This window comes from Rana temporaria, chromosome 1 (genome assembly GCF_905171775.1).
Source record: "Rana temporaria chromosome 1, aRanTem1.1, whole genome shotgun sequence".
Classification (NCBI taxonomy): Eukaryota; Metazoa; Chordata; class Amphibia; order Anura; family Ranidae; genus Rana; species Rana temporaria.
The window spans coordinates 106,945,916-106,972,208 of NC_053489.1; the positions used below are offsets into that span (position 1 = coordinate 106,945,916).

A 26,293-nucleotide genomic window follows, 5' to 3' on the forward strand; every position below is an offset into this window, starting at 1 on the left:
CATTCTGGATAGAGTAGATATTGGGTTAGATGTTCTGCCAGGTTTTTATCAGTATTTTTGTCTCTATTGAGAGGACAGGAAATAATGGGAAATCTCTCCAAGGAGGTCATGCTTTAAATATCAGCATTTTCCTTCATCCTCAGTGCAATATGCAGTTTAGAAATGGGGGTTTTAAATGGTCATCTGCTAATCTTCGCTTTGTGCTTTGACTATAATCGCATTTCTGTTTTGTTTGTGTATAGATGCAAGCTCTGAAGTCTCCAGTGAAGATATGAGGCAACGCCTCCAAGACCTGACGGAGGTAGGTGTCACCGATGCAGATGTTTAGGCTTCCCACTTTGATGTGTTTGGCAGATGCTGTAGTAATCTTTGGTCTTTTAGGGTTGGAGTGGATATTGGGATCGCTAAAAAAGTTCTATTTAGGCAGTTACATTTTTTTTCCTAATATTGGTCAACTGAGACTCTGCTTATGTTTGGGTTTCCCATGAGAAGCCAATGAACACAGGACACACTACTGAGTTAATTAAAAATTAGCTTGTCGCTACTGGATGGACAACTGATAGTTTACAGACAATTAACAAACTAAAAAAAGGGCCAGTGGGATTAGGAAATGCCCTGGTATCGGTGGGAGGAGCGGTGCTTCATTCTTGGTATCGGTGGGTGAAGCGGTGCTCCATTCTTGGTATCGGTGGGAGGAGCGATGCTCCATTCTTGGTATCGGTGGGAGGAGCGGTGCTCCATTCTTGGTATCGGTGGGAGGAGCGGTGCTCCATTCTTGGTATCAGTGGGAGGAGAGGTGCTCCATTCTTGGTATCGGTGGGAGGAATGGTGCTCCTTTCTTGGTATCGGTGGGAGGTATGGTGCTCCTTTCTTGGTATCAGTGGGTGGAGTGGTGCTTCATTCTTGGTATCAGTGGGAGGAATGGTGCTCCATTCTTGGTATCAGTGGGAGGAGCGGTGCTCCATTCTTGGTATCAGTGGGAGGAGCGGTGCTCCATTCTTGGTATCAGTGGGAGGAGCGGTGCTCCATTCTTGGTATCAGTGGGAGGAACGGTGCTCCATTCTTGGTATCAGTGGGAGGAGCGGTGCTCCTTTCTTGGTATCGGTGGGTGGAAGGGTGCTGTGCTCCATTGGTGGTATTTAGGGGAGGAATAGTGTAATATTGGTGTCTGTGCAGCCCATCACTTTTTTTATTCTCTTTATTATCATTCTTAGCTCAACTCTTCACCACCATCCTTTTTTTTTACTTTTTTACACATTAACTGTCACATATGTATTTTTGTCTTTTTTATTATTTTTATTTTACTGTTTTATGTATAGTGGAATGGCATGTACACCCACAAAATGTTACTGACTAAATGATACGAATAATAGTATTTTGCATCTAAAGTTTCAAGCCGGGTACCCACTATTTTTTTTTTTTTTTTTTTTTTTCATGCAACCCAACACTGTACTAACCATGCAAGGTTAGTCCAACAATCTCCCCCGCTAAGTTGTGTTCCGCCAGAACACTCCGATCAGCGCTCTCTGCCATTGACTGAGAGCGCTGATATGGAGTCGGTCGGCTGCTGCGGCCGGCCTCTGCCAGACAGACCGACATACACACGGGCAGAATGTCAGCTGGTATTTTTGGTACCAGCAAATGTCTCCTGACATTCTATCTGTGTGTACAGGGCTCACTCTCTATGGTAATTTAGCTCACTCTTTCATCTACCTGTATTTATCCCTCAAGGGCCGGATAAAAGCAAAGAAAGGGCCACAGCCGGCCTGCGGGCCTCAGTTTGGAGAACGCTGTGTTAAGCTAAAAAATGCAGAGGGTTTACTACTCTAAAGTAGAACTTCAAACCGATAATCTATGTCTTTGACTTTTCTGCAGGCTTCAGGGTGTTATACAAGTTTTGAAATACACCATATTGAAATGCCCCTCACATCCTGCAATTAGATAGTGAAGGAGCTAAGAAATAGAGCCCTTATTGTATTATAGTGCTGACCATTCCTTCTCCTTGTTAGACTGCTGTTGTACCACTTCTTTGTTGGAGTACATATGCAAAAATACATCGAATGAATACATAGCTTGATGAATTATATTTATTTCATCTCTGCCTAGTGCTCAGCTTTAAAGTGGATGTAAACCCCCACATTTTTTTTCCATCTGTGCCCAGTTTTGCCACGAAGAGTTAATCCAGCTCTGAGCAATCCTCTTCTCTTTTTTCAGTAAGATAAAAATTGACACACAGAGAAATATGTGTCTGTTTCTTCCCCCTTGCTGTGAGTGACAGGTGATTTCCTTATCTCATGCAGGAGCCTGAGAGAGGCATTATGTGTACAGTGAAACCTTGGATTGCAAATAACGCGGTTAATGAGTGTTTTGCAATACGCGCACTGTAGTTAAAAAAATCCTAACTCACAAAACGAGCAGGATTCGGGCCAAAGCGGTGTGCAGTACCGCGTTTGGCCTGAGGTGGGGGGGGGGTCGCCGGAGCCAAGCGGTGCCGATCGGTAATGCTCGGAAAGACACGGAAATACTCCGTTCCCGAGCCTTTCCAAGGTTTGCCGAGGTGTCCTCGGCGTTTCTGAGGCTCTCCGCCACCCCCCACCTCTGGCCGCATGCGGTATTGCATGCCATTGACGTCAATGCGGAACTAATTATTTTCATTTCCATTGACTTCAATGGGGAAACTCGCTTTGATATGTGATTACTTTGGATTACAAGCATTCTCCTGGAACAGATTATGCTTGTAATCCAAGGTTCCACTATACTTTACAACATCCCCCCTCCTTTTTTCTCCAGCTCTCCCAGGATTGGCTGCTCCACACCTCAGCATGATTGGGCATGCTAAAGTCATGTGGTGACTTTCCTGCTTGGATGAGGGAGGAACCTCATCCAAGCAGTTGAACACACCTTGAACCGATAGCGAATAGCTTCCAGGAAATCATAACAGTGGGCCACTATCATCACTGTCACCTGTGCCCCAAGCATCTATCCACCCCGACCATATTTTGTCAAATTTAGTAGGACAGTTTCGATTAGCGAAGGTGATCTTGTACAGTTGCAGCACCGAGTTCAATACTGAGCGCCATGAGGACACTGTGGGAGGTGCAGCGCTCTTCCAGTGGAGGAATATCTCCCTACGGGCATAAAAAGTAGCGTACCCGGGGAATAATTTAGTGTATTTACCTCGCACCCCAGGGTTGAAGACGTTCAGCAGCATTGATTTAGGGTTAGTTCCCAGATCCAGGGAGGTAATCTGGTCAAGGGCGTCAACTACTCCCGACCAATAGCCTCCGAGGCGGGGGCAGCACTAGACCATGTGGAAAAAGGAGGCAGCCCTTGGGTCACATCTAGGACAAGCCACCGGGGTGTTAGGATTCATAATTGTCAACCGTTTTGGGGTGAAGTAGGCCCTGTGGAGGAATTTGACCTGCATCAATCGGTCTCTAGCCGAAATCATAGTGATAACGAAGGAGGATACACAGTATTTTCCTTTAGAGACTGACCTGGCATCACCAGTTCTTCTTAACCAGTTATACAAGTTTCCCAGCTTTAGGACTGTGCATGGCTTGAGTGGAGAGGGTGGATGTATAGAATGGGAATTGCTTTGTCTGTATAAAGCAAACACAGGCTGGTGCTCTAAAAAATGACTACTATCTTTCAATAGAATAGAATTTCATAATTTTCAAGAGTGGCCCCGAACTTGGTCTTCTGGGGTCCCTCGGCGGCTGTCTCGGCTCCCTGCAAGGACTCGACACCTTAATGCGAGCGAGCTTGCATGGTGTTGAGTGTTTTGCGGGCGGGCGCGCTCCCGTGATACGGCCGGCGGCCATAGCCGCCGACTGTATCACTCGGCCCCGCCCCCCAGCGCACCGCGTCATTGGATGTAATTGACAGCAGCGCAAGCCTATGGCTGCGCTGCTTTCAATCCATCCAGTGTAGCCAATCAACGGCCAGGCTGAGCGGCGAAGAGGATGTCAGGGACGAGCGTGGGACTTTCGAGGGGTCAGGTAAGTATAACGGGGGCGGTATTGTCGGATGTTTTTTCACCTTAATGCATAGGATGCATTAAGGTGAAAAAACATTTACCTTTACAACCCCTTAAGTATCGTTTATAGAGTGTTAAAACAAGCTCAGAGTCAGTAAGGTCTATAAAAGAAGAAATCAAAGGAAAAAGTCGTGTCCGTCTCAGATATTCCTGGGAAACACTCAAACTATTACAGAACATTACATCTTACATAACAGAGCACCTAACTTACCAATGGAGCCAAAGTCCCCATTGCAAGAAATTAGCACTACCAAGCCAATTTAAAGCGGTGGTTCACCCTAAAAAACAAGTTTCTACCATGAAATTCAGCATACTAGCGCGAGCTACAGTATGCCTTTATTTTTATTTTTTGGGCTGCACTCAGTTTAATCCCGTAGTTAAGTTTCAGACTCCCCGTGGGGAATGGGCGTTTCTATGCAGAGGGAACGTGATTGACGGCCGGCTATGGCGCGTCACGCTTCCCGAAAATAGCCGGAGTAGGACTTGGCTCTTCACGGCGCCTGCGCACAGACTAGGAGCTGACTGCGCAGGCGCCGTGAAGAGCCAAGTCCTATTTCGGCTATTTTCGGGAAGCGTGACGCGCCATAGCCGGCCGTCAATCATGTTCCCCTCTGCCTAGGAACGCCTAAAACTTAGAAACTAAGGGATTAAACTGTGAGTACGGCGCAAAAAATAAAGGCATACTGTAGCTCGCGCTAGTATGCTGGATGGCATGGAAAAAAAATTTTTTTTTTAGGGTGAACCCCCGCTTTAAATGTAAGGGGGGTGGGGGTATCAAGCAACAGTGGTGGCAAAGTCAATACAGATATCTCAAATTTTTGGAATTTCTTGGGGCAGCCCTAAGATTAGTATGTGTCTTTATGTAGGGGGAGCACCAAATTAATAGGAGATTTCCAATAATCTAAGGCGGGGAAGCACAGTTTACAGACATCTATCTGACCCAGAACCTGGATGATAGTTAAACAAAAAATAAACTCTAACACTGCAACCCAGAGGGTATGTATTCAGGGCCAGGTCCAAATCATATGCAAATAATCTGGAGTCATCCAGACACTGCCAACAATAGAGAGGACACTGGGGATATATTTTATGCATCCTGTTTGGCGGAAGGTAAATTCTGTGAAGTAATTTAAACTGAATTAAAGTGTTGCTAAACCCAGAACCTGCATTCACTATATCTGGTCTCCCACAGTACACAGAACATGGAAATGCAATAATTTTAGTAAATATAAACTTCTAATACATCTTCTCATCAGCAATATATAGCAATCTTGTGACTTGTATCAGTCTCTGCTTAAAGCTTGGAGTTTTTGTTCTTCCCTGATCCTCTGTCTGGACAGTGATGATTGGCCCTGTGCTGATCACATTCTCTAACAAAAACACACCAAACCGAGCATGTACAACCTGACTCCTAATGCTGTGTTCTATCACGAGATGGGTTGGAGTCAGTTAACCCCCCTGAGCGGTAATCCCGAGTCTGGCTCGGGGTGGAATTTCAGGACCAAAAGCGGTAACCCCGAGCTAGACTCGGGATCGCCTCGCAGCATCCACAGGCACAAGTTACTTACCTTGTCCCTGGATCCTGCGATGCCTCCCCGCTGTGTGATTGAGCGGTGTCCTCCTCGCTCTATTCAGAGTGCCGCCGAGCTCCGTTCCCTGCAACGTTACGACGCATGGGGGAGGAGATCGGCACCAAATTTAAAAAAGTAAATAAACATAATGCATACAGTATACTGTAATCTTATAGATTACAGTACTGTATGAAAAAAATACACCCCCCCCCCTTTGTCCCTAGTGGTCTGCCCAGTGCCCTACATGCACTTTTGTATAATAAAAACTGTTATTTCTGCCTGCAAAATTGAGATTTTCCTAGCTTGTGAAGGAAAATATTAGTTATATGAAGACAGGAGGCGAGTATCTTATGCAAATCTCTCTTTACTAAAGCTCATAGCAGAAATACATAACTTTATGGTAATCTAAAATAAAAAACTCAAAAGGACTACCAATCCCAGCAGTCCCTGGGCCAACGTAGCCCCTCCCAGGCCTCAGCCTATATATGGGACTGTCTGAGGTAACCACATCCTCTTTCTTTGTGTAGATCCGAGCAATCAGGAAACGTAAGTCCGATCCTCTCTCCTTGTGATGGTCAGGGACTTCCTTATTGGCACACGATATCCGCGTCTGAAGGGAGCGAAAAGGGAAGGACCAACTGGACCGCTTCAACCGAACTGACTTCATCCCAACGGGGATCAAGGGAAAAACCGAAGCATTCTGGGCCGACCGGCCGTCGCCTTCAGGAGAAAACAGACCAACTTCAATCCAACAGGGATTGTGAGCCACTTAAAACCATCCGTATTTCAGGATCAGGACTGTAATGTTCAATAACCTGCAAGGAGAAGAGAATAATCGTAATAGGGATGGGAAGGGAGGGAAGATACTCGCCTCCTGTCTTCATATAACTAATATTTTCCTTCACAAGCTAGGAAAATCTCAATTTATATATCAGACAGGAGGCTTCGTATCTTATGCAAGTTTAAAGCAAATAACAGAATTAACAACTTATACATGCAGATAAAACCTTATAAAATTGACATGGACACATGGGCCTCCGGTCTGAAATAGAAGTTTCGAAAGGTGGACTCTGAGGACCAATCAGCCGCCCTAAGTAAGTCAGAGAGAGAGCCTCCAGAGGAGATGATTTTCGTAGCCATAGCACCCCTAGTAGAATGCGCTCCAAATAGGGAGACGTCTATGCCCGCCATTTCCATGGTGGAACGTACCCACCGTGCCAGTGTGGCGGAAGAGACTGGGTGATGGGGCTTGACGTACGAGACCAAAAGTTGGGACAAATTCGGTGGTCGAAGCACCGACGTGCATGCTTCATAAGTTTGTAAACAGCGAACTACGCAAAGTCGCGGATGAGTGGAAAAGAAGGGATAGAAGACAGATTGAATACTCGTTTTTGTCCTGCGGACCACTGAAAAACTGACTCCTTGGGGCGAGAATTGGTGCCTGGAGATGTCTAGCGCTCTTACGTCTGAGACGCGCTTGATTGAGACCAAGCAGAGTAGAACTGTGAGTTTGAAAGACAGCAGTCGTAGGGATAATCCATCGTTATCCTCCCACGAAGCAAACATGTCAAGTAACTTGGAGACGTCCCAAGTTGACTGATATCTGGGTCTAGGGGGACGTTGGAATTTAATGCCCCGCAGTACTCTACAGACCAATGGGTGTTTTCCCACAGCTAAAGAGTTAACTGGACAGTGGTATGCTGATATAGCCGAACGGTATATGTTGATGGAGCTGTAGGATTTGCCAGAATCAAATAATTCACCACCGCAGACACAGGGGCGTGTATGGGATCAACCTGTCGTTGATCACACCAACGAACCCAGAGTCGCCAGGCATACCGGTAGGTTGATCTGGTCCCGGGGGCCCAGGCCACGGCGAGGAGATCCCTAGCTGATCCTGAAAGGTTAATATCCGCTTCTGAGATCTTGAAATCAGCCATGCTAGGAGGTGGAGGTTGCCCTCCACAACTAGTGGATGGGGTTCCCCGGACGGGTTGGTCAACAGCAGTGGGAACAGGGGAATCAGTCTGGGATAGTCCACGGCCATCCCCAAGAGGAGAGGGAACCAGGGTTGTGTCGGCCACCAGGGTGTGATCAGCACAATTGTTGCCTGTTGGTTCGAGGCGCGGAGGAGAACTCTGGGTATCATCTGGAATGGGGGAAACGCATAGTGAGTTCCTTCTGGCCAAATGTGACGGAACGCCTCCACCGCGGATGCTTCTGGGTCGGGCCTCCAGCTGAAGAAATGGGGCAGCTGGTGGTTGAGGCGAGAAGCGAACAAGTCTATGTTCAACGGGCCCCAAAGACGCTCCAAAAGGCGGAATACAGAGCGATCCAGCCGCCAGTCGCTGGAGTCGACAAGGTGTCGTGAGTACCAGTCGGCTACCGTGTTGGAGATTCCTGGAATATATTCCGCGATAGGAACAATGTTGCGGGCCAAGCAAAAATGCCAGAACTCCTTCGCCAGATCTGCAAGGATCCTGGATCTGGTGCCTCCCAAGCGGTTGACGTACTGAACCGCGGCCACATTGTCCATGCGGAACAGTACACAGCAATTGGAAGCCTGTAGGATGAAGCTCTTGACGGCAAAAAATGCCGCCAACAGTTCCAACGCATTGATGTGTAACTCCGACTCGGAGGTAGACCAAGTCCCTCCTGTGGAATCTGTCCCGCAGCGAGCGCCCCAGCCGTGGCGACTCGCATCCGACTCTATGATGATGTCGGGCCCGGAATTGAAGATGGTCTTGCCGTTCCACTCGACGGCGTGGCGAAGCCACCGCTGCAATTCTTCTATTGCCTCCGGGCAGAGAGGGATCTCGTCCGCATACCTGAGGCCCTGGCGAATGTGTAAAATCTTGAGCCTCTGAAGGGCCCTGTAATGAAGTGGGGCTGGGAAGATGGCCTGGATGGATGCAGCCAAGAGCCCCACCAAGCGGGCCAGAACCCGTAAGGACAAGGAGCCTTTGCGGAGCACTGCCCTGATTTCTTTGCGAATTAGGGCCAATTTTGTTTTTGGGAGACGGAGGACAGCTTGTTTGGTGTCCACTAGGAAACCTAAGAATTCCATCACCTGGGCCGGAATTAGGATCGATTTTTCGCGGTTGATTAAGAAACCCAGTGTTTGTAGTAGGGAGACCGTCCAAGACATATGGAGGGAAACTAGGGTCTTTGAGTGCGCCATTATCAGGATATCGTCCAGATAAATAATTAGGCGTACCCCTCTGCTTCGTAGCAATGCCACCACTGGTTTCATCAACTTCGTGAAACACCATGGTGCTGACGATAGCCCGAACGGGAGGCAGGCAAACTGCCATATCTGACTCTTCCAGCGGAATCGGAGTAGGTGTTGTGACTCCGTGTGAATAGGGACGGTGAGATAGGCGTCCTTCAGGTCTATTTTCCCTAACCAGTCTCCCGGTCGTAGGAGGTCTCGGAGGCAGTGAATGCCCTCCATTTTGAAGTGTCTGTAGCAGACATGTTGGTTCAGGTTTCTTAGGTTTATTACGGGACGGAACCCGCCCCCTTTTTTCTTGACAAGGAAAAGATTGCTTATGAATCCCGGGGAACAATTTTCTACTTTTAAAATTGCCTGTTTGGACCAGAGGTCCTGAATTTCGCTCTCTATGAGAGCAACGCTGTGGCGCGTGAAATTGATAGGATGAGGGATCACATTTAACATCGGTGACGAAAGAAGTTCTACTTGGAAACCCCCGACCGTCTGCAATATCCATGGGTCTGCCGTAATCGCAGACCAGGCGTGGATAAAATATCTCAGGCGTCCCCCCACTGGTATGTGTGGTTGTGGAGTGTAGGGTATACTCACCGAATGGAGGCCGGGATCGGGTGTAACCACGTCCGCCGCGTCCGCGCCATGGTCTGCCACGGGGTGGAAAGAACGGTGCTGGTTGCGCCACTGGAACGGGGTAGGTGGGAGGAGCCTGCTGATACTGGTATTGGGGGTTTCTGTTTTGTGGCCTATAGGTGGAACCACGGCCGGCAGATTGGCCTCTACCTCTGCCGGCCCTGTTAAAAACTCTCACGGCCCCTGACTTCCTCAGTGATGTTTGGGCTTTATCAAGTCCTGAGAATAGTCCCACAAATTTATTGATGTCTTTGAGGAGGTTATCCCCAAAGAGCATACCGCCCGCTGAAGGACCGGGTTCGGTTTCGGCCAGGTGGGAGAGTTGGGGGTCTAGCCGCATTAAGATAGAGCGGCGTCTCTCGATTGAGCAGGAGGTGTTAGCCGTGCCTGCTAGGCAAATAGCCCTCTGGGCCCAGCCGCGTAGTTGTATTAGGTCCACTGGTTGATCAGAAGCGGCTGCTTGTTCTGATAAGTTCAGAATTTTAGTCAAGGGACCCATTAAATCTAGGATGCGTTCCTGGATGGATTTAAAAGACCGCTCAATCCCTTTTTTGGGGAGTTTCCCCGATTTTGCCAGATATTTGGCCAGCATGGGGTCCACCTCTGGTGTGGCCACCACCTTGTTGGGGATGGCGGGTCTAGGGCATTCGGCCCGTAGCTTGTTGCGGGCGGGTCTGTCCAGGGATTTCCTGGCCCAATGTTCTACGTATTGAGATACGTGAGGCAAGGGGGACCAATCGCCAGATCGCGGGTGAGCGATGGCGTCCGGGTGGAAAAATGGTTCCCCCAATGCATCTAAAATGACTTCTCCCTGTGCATCAGGGGTGGCATTGGAGTGAAATGCCGTATCCTCAGCATCCTGTCTGTCCTCATCAGACCCGTAATCGTCAGACTCGCTTTTCCCTGAAGCACCTGGTGAGTCCTCGTCCGAGGAATCGACATAGGAGTCAGGTTTTGTCCTTCTAGAGGACCGTTGCCTCTTAATGTCTAACTCCCTGAGGCCCAGGGGTCGGTCAGAGTCTGTTGGATGTTGAGGTTGGCAGGCCGGGGAGGGCACTGCCTGGAACACATTATTTACTTCCCCTGTCGGGGAGTCAGGTGCTGCTAAAGTGTGTTTCTGTTTGAAAGAAACCTTGCCTTTCTTATTTGGCGGTTCGCCATTTTGAGGCGGATTGATCATAGCAGGCTTAGAGGTGCGTGGTCCCTTGGACGGGATGGCCGAGGCCAGAGCCGTCTGGACAGAAATGTTAATCAGATCCTGGATCTGAGCAGCCGTCATAAACTGCGTAGTGTCAAGGGTAAAAGCCTCCCCTGCAAGGGGGGTAGTATAATTGTCTTCAGACATGAGTATATAATCACTGACCACCTCTCTATGTATATAATAATGAAGAAAAGGCAATTGTCAAACGATTTGTATATATATATATATATATATATATATACACTAAGTATATATATATATACATTAAGCTATATATACTGAAGTGAAGAAAAAGTAAGTAATTTCCCTTTAAAACTATTTATTCTATCCTTACAGACTGCTGTAAGCATAGAGGTATGTGACAAGGTTAATAGGGCTTGAGATAAGCAAGTATCTCCGGTGGGCAGAAGGGGAAAGGATGGGAGCAGTACAGCAGGACTTCCTCACCTCTACACCGGACGATCTGCACTGGCAGCGGTGTGAGGGAGAAAAGCCCGCGCTCTTCCGCGCTCTGGGGCGAAGTCTCGCGAGACTACGCTACCAGAGCGCTGATTGGATGTCGCCGAGTCCCGCCCTTCCTCCGCGTGCGAACGTGAGGGAAGAAGGGAGGAAGATGGCGCCGCCTGATGTGTAGTATCGCTGACAGGCGAAACGGCGGAGGGACAGGCGGGGGGGGAAAACAATCTGTACAGCGGACGCGTGAGGGGAACGCGTCCGCACTTACATCCGGCGAGTGTGGGGAAAGACACAGGGGAGAAAAACCTGTAAAATTACAGTACCAAGACTTACATAATGCAGGGGAAAAAACCGCATAAAAGACAATAAAATTGAAATGATGAAATAACGAATGAACAGCTGAGAGAAATGGCAGGCAGGGGGGGGGGTTCCCCACAGCCCAATATATTGATAACCGCTGTATATAGAATATATATATATTATCTAGTACTTATCTGATATGCTGCGATGAGCAGAAAGAAAGAGGATGTGGTTACCTCAGACAGTCCCATATATAGGCTGAGGCCTGGGAGGGGCTACGTTGGCCCAGGGACTGCTGGGATTGGTAGTCCTTTTGAGTTTTTTATTTTAGATTACCATAAAATTGTTATGTATTTCTGCTATGAGCTTTAGTAAAGAGAGATTTGAATAAGATACGAAGCCTCCTGTCTGATATATAACTGGAGATTGTCCATAGCAACCGAAAGTGTCCCTTTATGTCAAAAGTGGTTTTAGAGCAGCTAGAAAACAGCTATAATAAATTATAATCACTTTCAGAATTGAGCGATAGTGATTTGTGGGAAAATTTGTCATCAAAAAATTTAAAGTAATAATTTTTTTATTATTATATTATTTGTTATAATTATTTATATGTATTTATTATATTTATGATTTTGTGTTTCAAATTTTATTAAACCCGGGATGTCTACCAGACTCTTGTTTGGACAGATTTAGGATGGTGCTTTGTCTGACTGTGTGTACAGCAATCCAACCAACTTTTGGACAAAGTACAAATACGAATGCTCAAAACCAATGTTAAAAGCAAAAAACAATAGCAGAATAACCAAAGGGTGGCGGTAAAGAGCAGAAAAGAGCAAAAAAAAACGTGATGTTAGGAAACTTTTAGAAAAGTTTGCAGAAAAGTCTGACTGTGTGTATGCTATGGGTGTGGCAGGACAAATCAATTAGGACAAAAATCCAAGGGAAATTTTGTTGGATGTCCTACCGTGTGTATGAGCCTTAAGAATTACAGGCCTACAATATAAAATGCCAAATTTCCATGCAAAATAATGGTACCGCTTTCAGCACCTAAAATCTGAAATAATCATACCGCCAGGGAGGTTAAAGAAGAGGAGGATCAGAGAGCCAGGATATTTTACACAATGCAGAGGATTAACCCCTTATGGCTCTTTCACATAGGACAGATCCGTGATGATCCGCCCCGTGAACCTCCGCTTGCTCAGCGGGGATCACTCCACTGTGTAGGGACCGCCCTGTCAGATCTCTGCTCTCCCATATGGAGGGATCGGATGAACACATACCGTCTGTCCGTGTTCACCTGATCCGATCCCCAGAAGGATGGAAAAATTAGGGTTTTCCTCCTTCTGCAGAATCAGAGGATTGCGGACCCGGATGAGATCGGGTGTCAGCGGATGTTCATCCGCTGACACCCACAATCTCATAGGGACCAATGTATGTCCCTTTTTCATCCGAAAGCGGATGGATGAAAAAGCGGACATACGGTCTGCACGTGTGAAAGAGCCCTTGGGTTCCACAGTGAGTATAACAAGCATGCTTTACTGCATATACAGACTGATTTTACTGTTGTGGGTTTAGTAACACTTTAACCTGTCTCTAGTAGATACAAACTAAAGGAAGGGGTACTCCCTTATCTCTTCCCAATCCTTCCCTTCCAGATTCAAAACCTCCGCAAGCCAGGATGTATGCAGCCACTCCAATCAGAATGTGTTTGATAATCTGTCTTATTCCACTTGAAACAGTGGCTAGCCTGTGGTGTTTATGGGCACCCATACAAACACAAACAGGCAGAAAGGGTGATTATGATCTCAAATCTGGGTGTACTGTAGTTGTTGGATACAGGTTTCATGTTGCATCCTCACCCTACAATTGAGCCACCAAGTGAGTTGGATTGTGCTGTTTATCTACTGAAAGAGGGCCTGTTCTACAACATTAAAAAACATGCATTGTTATGCTCATTGTATTAATTGTACAAACGTTTAAACAATGGTTGCTTTCCCAAGAAAAAATAACATTATGTCCAGGTGAAGTTTTTGTCCATACATTGTCCTAGTTGACAAGACTTCTATATTCATGTAACATCTGGTAACAAAATAGATTGAGCCCTATACAGGTCATTCTCAAAAAAATTGCATATTGTGATAAAGTTCATTATTTTCTGTAATGTACTGATAAACATTAGACTTTCATATATTTTAGATTCATTACACACAACTGAAGTAGTTCAAGCCTTTTATTGTTTTAATATTGATGATTTTGGCATACAGCTCATGAAAACCCAAAATTCCTATCTCAAAAAATTAGCATATCATGAAAAGGTTCTCTAAACGAGCTCTTAACCTAATCATCTGAATCAACTAATTAACTCTAAACACCTGCAAAAGATTCCTGAGGCTTTTAAAAACTCCCAGCCTGGTTCATTACTCCAAACCGCAATCATGGGTGAGGCTGGGTTCACACTACTACACTACTTTCATCCTACTTTGCTCTGTGTTCAATGTTTCCCTATAAGAGAGTCTTGTAGCGTCCTACACAAGTCGGTCCGACTTTGAAAATGCTCCCTGTACTACTTTTGGTCCTACATTGATCCTACTTCAGGCCCATTGAATATCATTGAAGTCGGACCAAAGTAGTATCCTGTTCATGAAAGTAGGATGGATGTAGGACCAATGTAGGACGGATGTAGGACCAATGTAGCAGAGCAAAGTAGGATGAAAGTAGTGTAGTAGTGTGAACCCAGCCTAAGACTGCCGACCTGACTGCTGTCCAGAAGGCCATCATTGACACCCTCAAGCAAGAGGGTAAGACACAGAAAGAAATTTCTGAACGAATAGGCTGTTCCCGGAGTGCTGTATCAAGGCACCTCAGTGGGAAGTCTGTGGGAAGGAAAAAGTGTGGCAGAAAACGCTGCACAACGAGAAGAGATGACCAGACCCTGAGGAAGATTGTGGAGAAGGACCAATTCCAGACCTTGGGGGACCTGCGGAAGCAGTGGACTGAGTCTGGAGTAGAAACATCCAGAGCCACCGTGTACAGGCGTGTGCAGGAAATGGGCTACATGTGCCGCATTCCCCAGGTCAAGCCACTTTTAAACCAGAAACAGCGGCAGAAGCGCCTGACCTGGGCTACAGAGAAGCAACACTGGACTGTTGCTCAGTGGTCCAAATTACTTTTTTCGGATGAAAGCAAATTTTGCATGTCATTCGGTAATCAAGGTGCCAGAGTCTGGAGGAAGACTGGGGAGAGGAAAATGCCAAAATGCCTGAAGTCCAGTGTCAAGTACCCACAGTCAGTGATGGTCTGGGGTGCCATGTCAGCTGCTGGTGTTGGTCCACTGTGTTTTATCAAGGGCAGGGTGAATGCAGCTAGCTATCAGGAGATTTTGGAGCACTTCATGCTTCCATCTGCTGAAAAGCTTTATGGAGATGAAGATTTCATTTTTCAGCACGACCTGACACCTGCTCACAGTGCCAAAACCACTGGTAAATGGTTTACTGACCATGGTATTACTGTGCTCAATTGCCTGTTAACTCTCCTGACCTGAACCCCATAGAGAATCTGTGGGATATTGGGAAGAGAAAGTTGAGAGACGCAAGACCCAACACTCTGGATGAGCTTAAGGCCGCTACCAAAGCATCCTGGGCCTCCATAACACCTCAGCAGTGCCACAGGCTGATTGCCTCCATGCCACGGCGCATTGAAGCAGTCATTTCTGCAAAAGGATTCCCGACCAAGTATTGAGTGCATAACTGAACATAATTATTTGAAGGTTGACTTTTTTTATTATTAAAAACACTTTTCTTTTATTGGTCGGATGAAATATGCTAATTTTTTGAGATAGGAATTTGGGGTTTTCATGAGCTGTATGCCAAAATCATCAATATTAAAACAGTAAAAGGCTTGAACTACTTCAGTTGTGTGTAATGAATCTAAAATATATGAAAGTCTAATGTTTATCAGTACATTACAGAAAATAATGAACTTTATCACAATATGCTAATTTTTGGAGAATGACCTGTATAAAGTGTGCAACTCTAGCCATAGAGTTGCATTGATGTTGGACAGTATAACTCTAAAAGACTTGGTACAGGCTTTCCTCTATCAGTTTTTCAAAACAATATTGCATCCGGCAAATGATTTTGGATACAATGAACATAGTGACTTGCATGGTTTAACAATTTCTTTGGTTCTATTAGATTAGTAGGACTGCTTTAATGTGGAGATATGAGAAGAACCAGTGAGGAGTGGGGGGTTATACAATTATTTTACCTTGGGGGTCCCATCATGGATACAATCAGGGTCTTAAAATACAGCCTCTCTGTGGGAAACAATGACCCTTGATATACTTGAATTTGAGCCAGCTATATCAAACACATTTTAGTCCCAGATGATGTCATTTGTTAACGTATCTCAGTGTTCTTTATCAAACATGTTTTATTAATTCCTCTAGGAGTTGGATTTGTTAAGAGTTGAACTTGAAGCTTCTCAAAGACAGTTGGATGGGAAGGATGAAGCACTGAGGATTATGCAGGGCATGGTGAGTTGTAGGAGATGTCTGACTCGTAAATGCTGTGCAATTCTAAGACCCAGCAGGCACTGTTGTATACAGGGAATTCTAGTTTTGTAATAGATATAGCATGTATTTGTTTTTGTGTTTTCATTTTGCCCTATACAGACTTACACTCAAAGTAAGCGTGCAGCTTATTGTCCTCCCCCACCCCTAAAACGTTTATTTTTCACGGGGAGTTGGTACCTGTCTTGACAGGTACCTGCTCCCACAGCCTAATTTCTCGCCTAGGAGAAAGTTATGTCTCTCGCCCCACCTGCAGCCTTCTCGTGTATTGTCTCACAAGGCTGCAGGACCAGTCTCCCTGCACCACGCAGTCTCACTCATGCGCAAGGCATGTTAAATCCCCCAGGGGTCCTTGTGCACATATCATTTGTCTCCGTTAAAATCTGACAGTGGATGTTAAATAAAATGTATATTTACTGTCATTCCTGGATGCAACTCAAAGCCTAAAAATATGGGCGTTTCCAAGGGGAGGAGCTACCGCAAGGACTGAGCCCTTCCCTCTGTCCATTCTACAGCACTGCGTCTTCTTATCAATTCTGTTCAGTACACACAGGCCCAGATTCACGTAGGAGAGCGCATCTTTGTGCGGGCGTAACGTATCCTATTTACGTTACGCCTCCGCAACTTTGACAGGCAAGTGCAGTATTCACAAACCAAAGTTGCGGCGGCGTAGCGTAAATAGGCCGGCGTAAGCCCGCCTAATTCAAATGTGGAAGATGTGGGCGTGTGTTATGCAAATTTATTGTGGCCCACGTAAATGACTCTTTTTACGAACGGCGCATGCGCTGTCCGTGAAAGTATCCCAGTGCGCATGCTCGAAATTAACCCATAAAAAGCCAATGCTTTCAACGTGAACGTAAATGACGCCCAGCCCTATTCGCGAACGACTTACGCAAACGACGTAAAACGTGAAAAATTCGACGCTGTTCCGACGTGCATACCTAACATTGGTACGCCTCATAGAGCAGGGGTAACTTTACGTCGGAAAAAGCCTTACGTAAACGGTGTATCTGTACTGCGACGGCCGGGCGTACGTTCGTGAATAGGCGTATCTAGCTGATTTACATATTTCTAGGCGTAAATCGGCGTACACGCCCCTAGCGGCCAGCGTAAATATGCAGTTAAGATACAATGGCATAGGAGACTTACGCTGGTCGTATCTTATACAAATTCTGGCGTATCTGATTCTTTGAATCAGGCGCCAAGATACGACGCCTCAGACTCAGAGATACGACGGCGTATCTAGAGATACGACGGCGTATCTAGAGATACGCCGTTGTTTCTCCTACGTGAATCTGGGCCACAGAGTCCGGGCTTACAACCTGCTATTCAGGACACTGAGAGAGTGTAAACTGTCCGCTTATGTTGTGAATGATTGCAGCTGGAGAGAAGTGCTTTTATTTACATAAACACAAGCTCACAATAGCACACATCGACTGCTACACTTCTTGGATATAGCCTAGTGTAGTACCTGGCTTGTGCTATTGTCAGCTTCTGTTTTTGTGAATGAAGGCACTTCTTTCCAGCCACAAATATTTACAACACAAGCCAATTGTTTCCACTCTCTGTGTGCCCTCAAAAGCATGCTGCAGGTCTGGAATCTGTAGCATAAAGAGGAGAGATAAAGAGACAACACAGAGATGTTCCATTTGGCAGCTTAGAAATAGGGGAACAAGGACTGTTCAGGCCACAGGCCAGCAACTCTTGCTTGGATTTATATGGAGACAAGTGATTTGTGCACAGGATCCCCTGCAGGGTTTTAACAAACTTTATTTTCTTCTGCTGATAGTTCCTTAGATAGCTTCATATATGATTACATTGTTTGAAGGAAAAATTGTTTCCCATAGTATTCACTCAAATCTCCGTTTCAAATTCATAAAGTATATGACACAGAAAATTCTACTTTAAAGTGATTCAGTATTTTTCCAGGATAGGCAAAGTAACAGGTTCACTTTACAGAAGGAAGCCGCGTGTATATATTGTTTCTGTACTCACCTGTCACCACAAGAAATACTCAGTACTTCAGGGTATGGGGTCGCTGTCACTGCACAATGCCACACTTGGCGCCTGAGTTGCCAATCTGCAGGCCTGGGAGATCTCACAAGTGGATAAAGGAGTATGCATAGGTAGACTTTGATTTACTGAGCACAGCACAGTACAGATTCACAGTAAGCAAGATGGTACAGGTAAAGTTTTTCCCACTTCCTGAAAAATTAGTTGGTGCTAAAAAAAAAAGAGGTCCTATGAGCCACAAATGGCAAAGGATCTATAATCAGGACCTATATACTGTAATGCTCACAGATTACCCTGCTAATCTGTAAAATGGTTAAATTTTCTTGAAAAGAAGGATCTGCTAACATACAGCATCAGACTTGAAAGCCCTGGCAATCGCTATACAAATTAGGTTTAAAATTGCATTTTTTTTTTTTTAGGCTGTGTTTGATAAGGCAACATGTCACACCAAAGAAATGCTGCAGAAGGCAGAGGAGCATCGGAGAGCGCTTGAAAAGGTAAGTGCCGACATTTTCATACAATACCACAAACCCTGAGAACTTTTCAGCTTTGTTGATCAACAGTCTTTAAGGTCTGGTTCACACTAATGCCATTTCAGATGCAACTTGAGTTGAACAGAATTGCATGACAATGGAAATCGCAATGTTTTCAATGGTGTCCTTTCACATCAATGAGACTCGGGAGAGAAAAATTCTGGAATGAGATCCTGTGCTACTTTGGTACAATTCCAGTGCGATTTTTTTATTTATTTATTTTTTTGTCCCATAGAATCAAATTATTTTGATCATATGGAAGTTTTTTATAGTGGCACTGGCAATAATGTTTGCATGTACTCTGTATGAATTGATTTTAGTTCCCTAAATCTCTGTGCTTTTATTTATTTATTTATTTATTTATTTATTTATTTACTTATCTTCATTGGCTGCTTTCTTCCCTTGACTTTGACAGTATAGGTTTAATAATAGTAGTTTGTCACACTTAAAGCGAAGTTCCAACCACAATTAGCATTTTTTAAATGTATGGCCTTTCATCCTGCGTTTTTATAATATAAATCTGGTCACTTACTATTTTACAATCCGCCGCCGATCCGCATAGATATTCAAAAAAGATAGTTTATAAAACTATATCTACACCGTTGTCATTTTGCTTGTGGACATTGTGAAGCCTACAGGCACTTACTTCCTGGAAGTCTTGGATGGGGAGTGATAATTGGACAGCACACTGCATCCTGGGAAATGATGACACACATTTCCCAGGAGCATTAGAGGGAGATGATGTCAGAATCCTAGGTGCTTTCAAAGGCAGATTTCGTGGGACCGCATAGCAACAGGCATTTCCAGTCGTAAGCTACAGTTTAAAGCAAAATAGTTTTTTTGATGGAACCTCCACTTTAACTGGACTTATTCTGTAATGTTAATGACATTTCATAGCCTATCCAAGCCAGTTCTAATGAGTGTTAATAACACTTTAAAGTGATTGTAAAGTCTTGTTTTTGTTTTGTTTTTTCTATTAAATAACAAACATATTATACTTACCTTCTCTGGGCAGTGCATTTGCACAGAGCAGCCCAGATCAGCCCATATCCTCCTCTTCTCGGGTCCCTGTTCGGCTCTCCTGGCCCCTCCCTACGGTTGAGTGCCCCACATCAAGCAGCTTGCTATGGGGACACCCTAGCCAAGTCACAGCCCTCTGTGTCCATTCAGACACAAAGTCGTGGCAAGGCCCTGCCACGCCCCCTCTCCCATCCGATTGGCTAACTGACTTTGACAGCAGCGGGAGCCAATGGTGCCGCTGCTGTTTCTCAGCTAATCAGGAGAGAAATAATAGAAACGTAAGATGCGCTGTTAATTGTCACAAAAAAATGAAAAAAAAAAATGTAAATAGGTGTAACTATTAACACCAAGAGTGATCAAAAAGACTTTGGAACAATAAATGAAACAAAATGTGTAAAAAAAAAAAAAAAAAACACAGCATGTGGGTTTTAATGCTAAATACAGATGTGTCAATCTCATGAATACTATACATGAGAAATTAAAACAATGTTTCATAATATATGTTCACAAAAATAAATAGAAAAAAAACAAGTTGTAATGAAAAATACAGATAAAAAAAACAAGTCTGTGAATGCAGCTTCCCATATGTGTTTCCAAATGATTGATTGATTGTACTGGGAATCCACTAATCCCACATTAAGAGATATTACCACCGTGCTGAATATATAAGGTTGACTGTTTACCAGAAGGAATAATCCCACCAGTGTGATCATATACAGTGCCTTGAAAAATTATTCATACCCTTTGATATTTTCCACATTTAGTCATGTTACAACCAAAAATGTAAATGTATTTTATTGGGATTTTTATGTGATCGACAAACACAATTTGGCACATAATTGTGAAGTGAAGGGATAAATGACTTTAATTTTTTATTTTTTTTTACACATAAATAAATGAAAAGTGTGGCGTGCATTTATGTTCAGCCCCCTTTACTCTGATGCCCTGAACTAAAATCTAGTGGAACCGATTTGCCTTTAGAAGTCACCTAATTAACAAATGGAGTCCACCTGTGTGTCGTTTAATCTCTGTATAAATACAGCTGTTCTGTGAAGCCCTCAGAGGTTTGTTTGAGAACCTTAGTGAACAAAAACGTGTTTTATTCGAAAAAGTGTGTACACCAATCATATATATTAATTTAGTTTTCTACTCTGTCTATTGGAAACCAGCTAGAAGCCCTACATTTTAATCTCTATTTGTTAAGTTTCTTAAGATTGGTCATATTGGGCCAGATTCAGGTAGCAGTGCGGCGGCGTAACGTATCGTAGATACGTTACACCGCCGCAAGTTTTCATCGCAAATGCCTGATTCACAAAGCACTTGCGATGAAAACTACGCCGGCGGCTTCCGGCGTAAGCCCGCATAATTCAAAGGGGCGTGTGCCATTTAAATTAGGCGCGCTCCCGCGCCGGACCTACTGCGCATGCTCCCTTTTGAATTACCCGCCGTGCTTTGCGCGACGTGACGTCATTTTTTGGAACGGCGACACGCGTAGGGTAATTCCGTATTCCCGGACGGCTTACGCAAACGACGTTAATTTTTAAATTTCGACGCGGGAACGACGGCCATACTTTATACAGCACATACGTGTGCTGTGTAAAGTTAAGGCACCCAAAACGACGACTAACTTTGCGACGGGAAACTAGACTAGCAGCGACGTAGCGAACGCGAAAAACCGTCGTGGATCGCCGTAACTACTAATTTGCATACCCGACGCTGGTTTACGACGCAAACTCCCCCCAGCGGCGGCCGCTGTACTGCATCCCAAGATCCGACAGTGTAAAACAATTACACCTGTTGGATCTTAGGGATATCTATGCGTAACTGATTCTATGAATCAGTCGCATAGATACTCTGAGAGATACGACGGAGTATCTGAGATACTCCGTCGTATCTCCTTTGTGAATCTGGGCCATTATTTCCAACAAGTTACGGGAACCTTTGGGACAATTTGATTTCTTTTGGTACAAACGTTCATTTATTCTTCGTTTTTAGATCAAATTTTGGGTCAGATTGCTCTTTTCATATACTGTATATCAACTGGACAGACATTGTTGGAAAGTCTAGGAATCATAACTGTCGTAACTGCGTTCATTACTTTTCTGGCTGTAAAGTCTGACCTCTTGGGAGTCGGTTGGGTATACTCATCACTGCTTAGTTTTTGTGAATGTTCTTGTACAAATTAGTCTTTGGCAAAGTGCTACTAAACCTAATCAGATGGTTAATTTACATACATATATTAGTAAATGGTGGAGTATGCAGATACAGTAAGAGTACATTAAGAAAAAAAGGAACTTTCATTTGGTGTACGGTAGGAAACACAGCTAGTTAACTATCATTTTCAGGAGACCAGCATTGGAAGCTTCCAAATTCCTTTTGTGACAAGTCTACTTTGACCCCTGAGCCATAAACGAAACTAAGCTCTAATTCTGTATACTTGCCTTATATCACCCAAACCTTCACCCTTCTATCAAAATATAACCCAAACTGTCTTCTTTACTTCACCCAGGCCTCCTGCTCTTTTACTCCCTTCTCCTAATCTCACTCTTTTTAACAAACAATTTAACAAATGTTGGCACCAACACTGTCTAAGCATGTTATCTGACATGGTACTGTGTCCTACAGAGTTTATTTGAATATTGTGCACAACTACTATAGATGCAGAACAATATCTTCTCAAAATTCTTTAAAAAATTATTAGCAGCTATGCTTATCCTAAATTTGAACACATAGAAGGTGAATTCACATTGCATAGCAGAGCAGTGGGAGCAATTCACCACTCCGGCCGCTGTGCATTGCAAGCTGCACTGAGGGCATCATGCGGCTCCCTTTTTTTAATTAATTTTTTATTTTGTTTTGAACAAACTTTATGTTAAGTGTACAAAACGTACACTTGATTCACTGTGATGTCAGGCAGTGCGATGGGATCCGCTGCGCTACATGACATTGTAGTGTGATTTTGCCTGATGTGCTGTAATAAAATGCAGCATGTCTGTTTGGTTTTGAGTTTATTACCACTTTAAAGGATTGAACGTAAGGGGGTTGTAAAGGTTAATTTTTTATTTTTTTAATAGGTTCCTTTAGTGCTAGGGCATTGTTGGTTCACTTACCTTTTTCCTTTGATTTCCCTTCTAATGTTTTTTTTTCTTTGCCTGAATTTCTCACTTCCTGTTCCTCAGTAAGCTTGCCCCCATCATCCGAGCCGTTCTGACTGGGGGTTAGTCAGCCAGAACAGCTTACTGAGGAGAAACAGGAAGTGAGAAATTCAGACAAAGAAAAAAAACATTTAGAAGGTAAATCAAAGGAAAAGATTAGTGAACCAATAATGCACTAGCTTAAAGGATCCTATTTAGAAAATAAAAAACAAACCTTTACAACCCCTTTTAAAGGATTCATGTCCTCTCACCTATAAGATGAATCTTGCGCTTCTGCCAATATAACTTTTCCTCCAGGGATTACACAAGGATCCATTTGTTTGATTTAGGGGAAGCTAATGTGGTTGCTAGTTTCTACAACCCTGTTTGCTACTGAAAATAAGAGCTAGTTGTTGCTTTTATAGTTCAAGCATTATGTAGAGGCAGTTCTCACTGACATAAGCTATATCATTGATTTTGAAGCATTCATTACCTCCCAAGGCTGGCAAAGCATACTCTGCTAGGTTTGATCTGCCAGTTAATGTTTGCTGATAGATTAGTGATAACTAAAAATAACTTGCACTTCCCATTAGTCCCTTTTTACGCAGTGAAAGAGAGAATGATCAACATGTTTTGAATCGCGTATGTGACTTCCAGCACAGGGAATAATCATCCTATGGTCTGATCATTTGTGTTCAAATGGCCAGATGTTTTTGTATGATCAACTGCTGTTTTAGGCTACAACACTTTGCAATAACGGCACATACTAATTTGTAAAGTGTAAAGGTAAAACGACTGAATCCAATACACAGTTAGGTCACTGCCCTCGGGTAAAAGTTCTGGATCCGACACATATTCGGGAGCTTTTAGCAAACCATCTAAAGGTAGTCTAGTTCCAATACTGAATATTACTCCTAATGCTATATCGGACTATGGTCTGTTCCCTCAACAATCTCAGGAAGTTCATATTACCTTGATCCCAAAAGACCAAAAAGATCCTATTCGGTGCTCAAGCTATAGACATATAAACCTTGATAATGTGGACCTAAAGATATGCGCAAAATACTCAAACCTTGTATTCTCACTCTGATTGTTGTGAAGCGATCCATCCCTTGTGAGACCTCTATGTCTGGCCTGTATAAGCACATATAATCACTGAGGACAATCCTCATCAGACAGGTTGAACTCACCAAGTACCGATTCTATTCACAGAGGCGCTTTATTCCGGACATCGGGTTACAGCAGATGACGGGATACAACGGATGAATAGGTTGTGATACTTATGCGGTCAAAAGATGATATTGTCTGTAGCTTACTATGCAGAATACACGTGCCCTGTTACATATGGCCTGTTAGCTGCCTCCATTACACAGGAAGTACCAAACACAGGGAGAAGGGGTGGAGCATTGCATACAAAGGAAGTATGTCATAACATCAGGGAAGAAACATGGAAAACAAATGCATTACCATAAAGGTGACTAGATGGCAGCATGTGAACCAAACATAACGTTCATAGAAAAATGGTTCAGAGTAACAATATATTCAAATTCTATGCCCCATTGGGGCGGCACACCTTGGTTTCATTACCGTCGCAAAACTCGTGACAATACTATCAAAACACTTTACCTCATCGCTGTAGACAAAAATATGCCAACTGTCATTGGATGATGATCTTATTCTTTATGTATTAAACCACAAGAGTGTGTTCCCCTCCATCTTAAAAAAAAAAAAATAAAACAGTTTGGACACCCAACCACCTTTAACAATAATCCCACACAATCACAATGCCGAAATGTCTTTTTTGAAACCTCAAGATGGTGACTCTTTTTTTAAAAGCTGCTTTTCCATTTGGATGGGTACCCAACTCAATTAATACCTAAGCATACACATCCCCGAACACATGGACAAACTATATGAACTCAATCTTCTAACCATACTAGCTTCTACCCAATGCAGGCTGCTCTCCTTGGCCACGAAGAAGCCTTCTTGATTGGGGAGGATGTTCCTCTACAAAATGGATCTTCTATCATGCTTCCTATACCTCTTTCAGACCCTAATCATTTAAATCTTTGAGGACAACCCCACCCATCTTTGGCTATGATCTCCAGCCCATTTATGGCATGATATTCTGCCAAACAAAAGCTGGAGGGTGGATGGGGTCTCCAACATCTTGAACATTACCATACAGTGGCAGTCCTCAGCCAGAATACTGATTGTTTTATCCACACGCAGTCTAAACATTGGGTTACCATCGAACAGCATAGAACTCTTTTACTACTTGCATCCCTTCCCTGGGTCCAACCAACACATCACCCACCCACATACAACCTCCCTTCCTTGGCTGCAGTGCTTCTAGGTATGCAATTCATAAATATAAAATTTCATCCCACGTAGGTCCTCTAACCCCAATGCTAGGCAATCCAGAATTTCCTCCAGGATTGACGTGCAACAGATTCTTAATCTGGAATACAACTAAATTATCTCAGATTAGACAGTCCATATGTTTATCAGGCCTCAAAACATTGACAGTTATGTCTTTAGCAGTACATGCAACTTAAACTATGTCCATACATACATGACACATACAGAGACTTAATCCCTTTTCGATTCTTTATTTTTCAATAATTCTGACTTCTCATATGTTGTATCTCAGCTCTGTAATTTCCTCCTGACACATGCATTTCCTAACCAATCTTGTTAGATTGGAAGAGGAAATTGGGACACCCCATCTGGGAGAAATCCTTTTTGTTCTGCCTTTTTTTTTTTTTTTAAGTTGAACAAAGGTTTTTATTAAACACAGTGGGCTAGATTCAGGTAGGGCGACGTAAAATTGGGCAGGCGTAGCGTATGTTGTTTACGCTATGCCGCCGCAATTTAGAGAGGCAAGTGTAGTATTCACATAGCACTTCCTCCGTAAGTTGCAGCGGCGTAGCGTAAATCTGCCGGCGTAAGCGCGCCAAATTCAAATTGTCAAGTAGTGGGCGTGTTTCATGTAAATAAAACATGACCCCATGTAAATGACGTTTCTCACAAACGGCTCATGCGCCGGCGGTGAACGTATCCCAGTGCGCATGCTCCTAATCACGTTGAAAAAAGTCAATGCTTTAGACGTGAACGTAATTTACGCAAAGCCCTATTCGCGAACGACTTGCGCAAACAATGTAAAATTTTTAAAATTTGACGCGGGAACGACGTCCATACTTAACATTGGCTATGCCTCATATAGCAGGAGTAATGTTACGCCAGAAAAAGCCATATGCAAATGACGTAAAAAAATCCGCCGGGCGCACGTACGTTTCTGAATCAGCGTATCCAGCTCATTTGCATATTCTACGCTGAAATCGACGGAAGTGCCACCTAGTGGCCAGCGTAAATATGCACCCTAAGGAGACTTGCGCCGCTCGTATCTTGGCCTAATTTAAGCGTATCTGGTTTCCAGAATACGCTTAAATTTACGACGGCGTAGATTCAGAGTTACGACGGCGTATCTACTGATACGCCGGCGTAACTCTCTATGAATCTAGCCCAGTGCATACAAATCAGACACAAGAACATACATGTGAAGGAATCATTCAAAAAGTAACAGTACATGTC

The 26,293-nt window shown here is 44.2% G+C and overlaps 1 protein-coding gene across 2 annotated transcripts in view; it reads left to right on the forward strand.

Moving 5' to 3' along the window:
• CCDC125 (coiled-coil domain containing 125) overlaps positions 1-26,293 on the forward strand; it is an 89,848-nt gene that overhangs the window by 33,746 nt on the left and 29,809 nt on the right. Inside the window, exons 3-5 of one of the 2 annotated variants that reach the window (XM_040341580.1) lie at positions 243-301; positions 15,877-15,963; positions 18,432-18,509. In XM_040341580.1, the coding sequence (XP_040197514.1) occupies positions 243-301; positions 15,877-15,963; positions 18,432-18,509 (224 nt within the window). The remainder of the gene's footprint in view (positions 1-242; positions 302-15,876; positions 15,964-18,431; positions 18,510-26,293) is intronic. The other variant, XM_040341585.1, reaches the window with a different exon arrangement.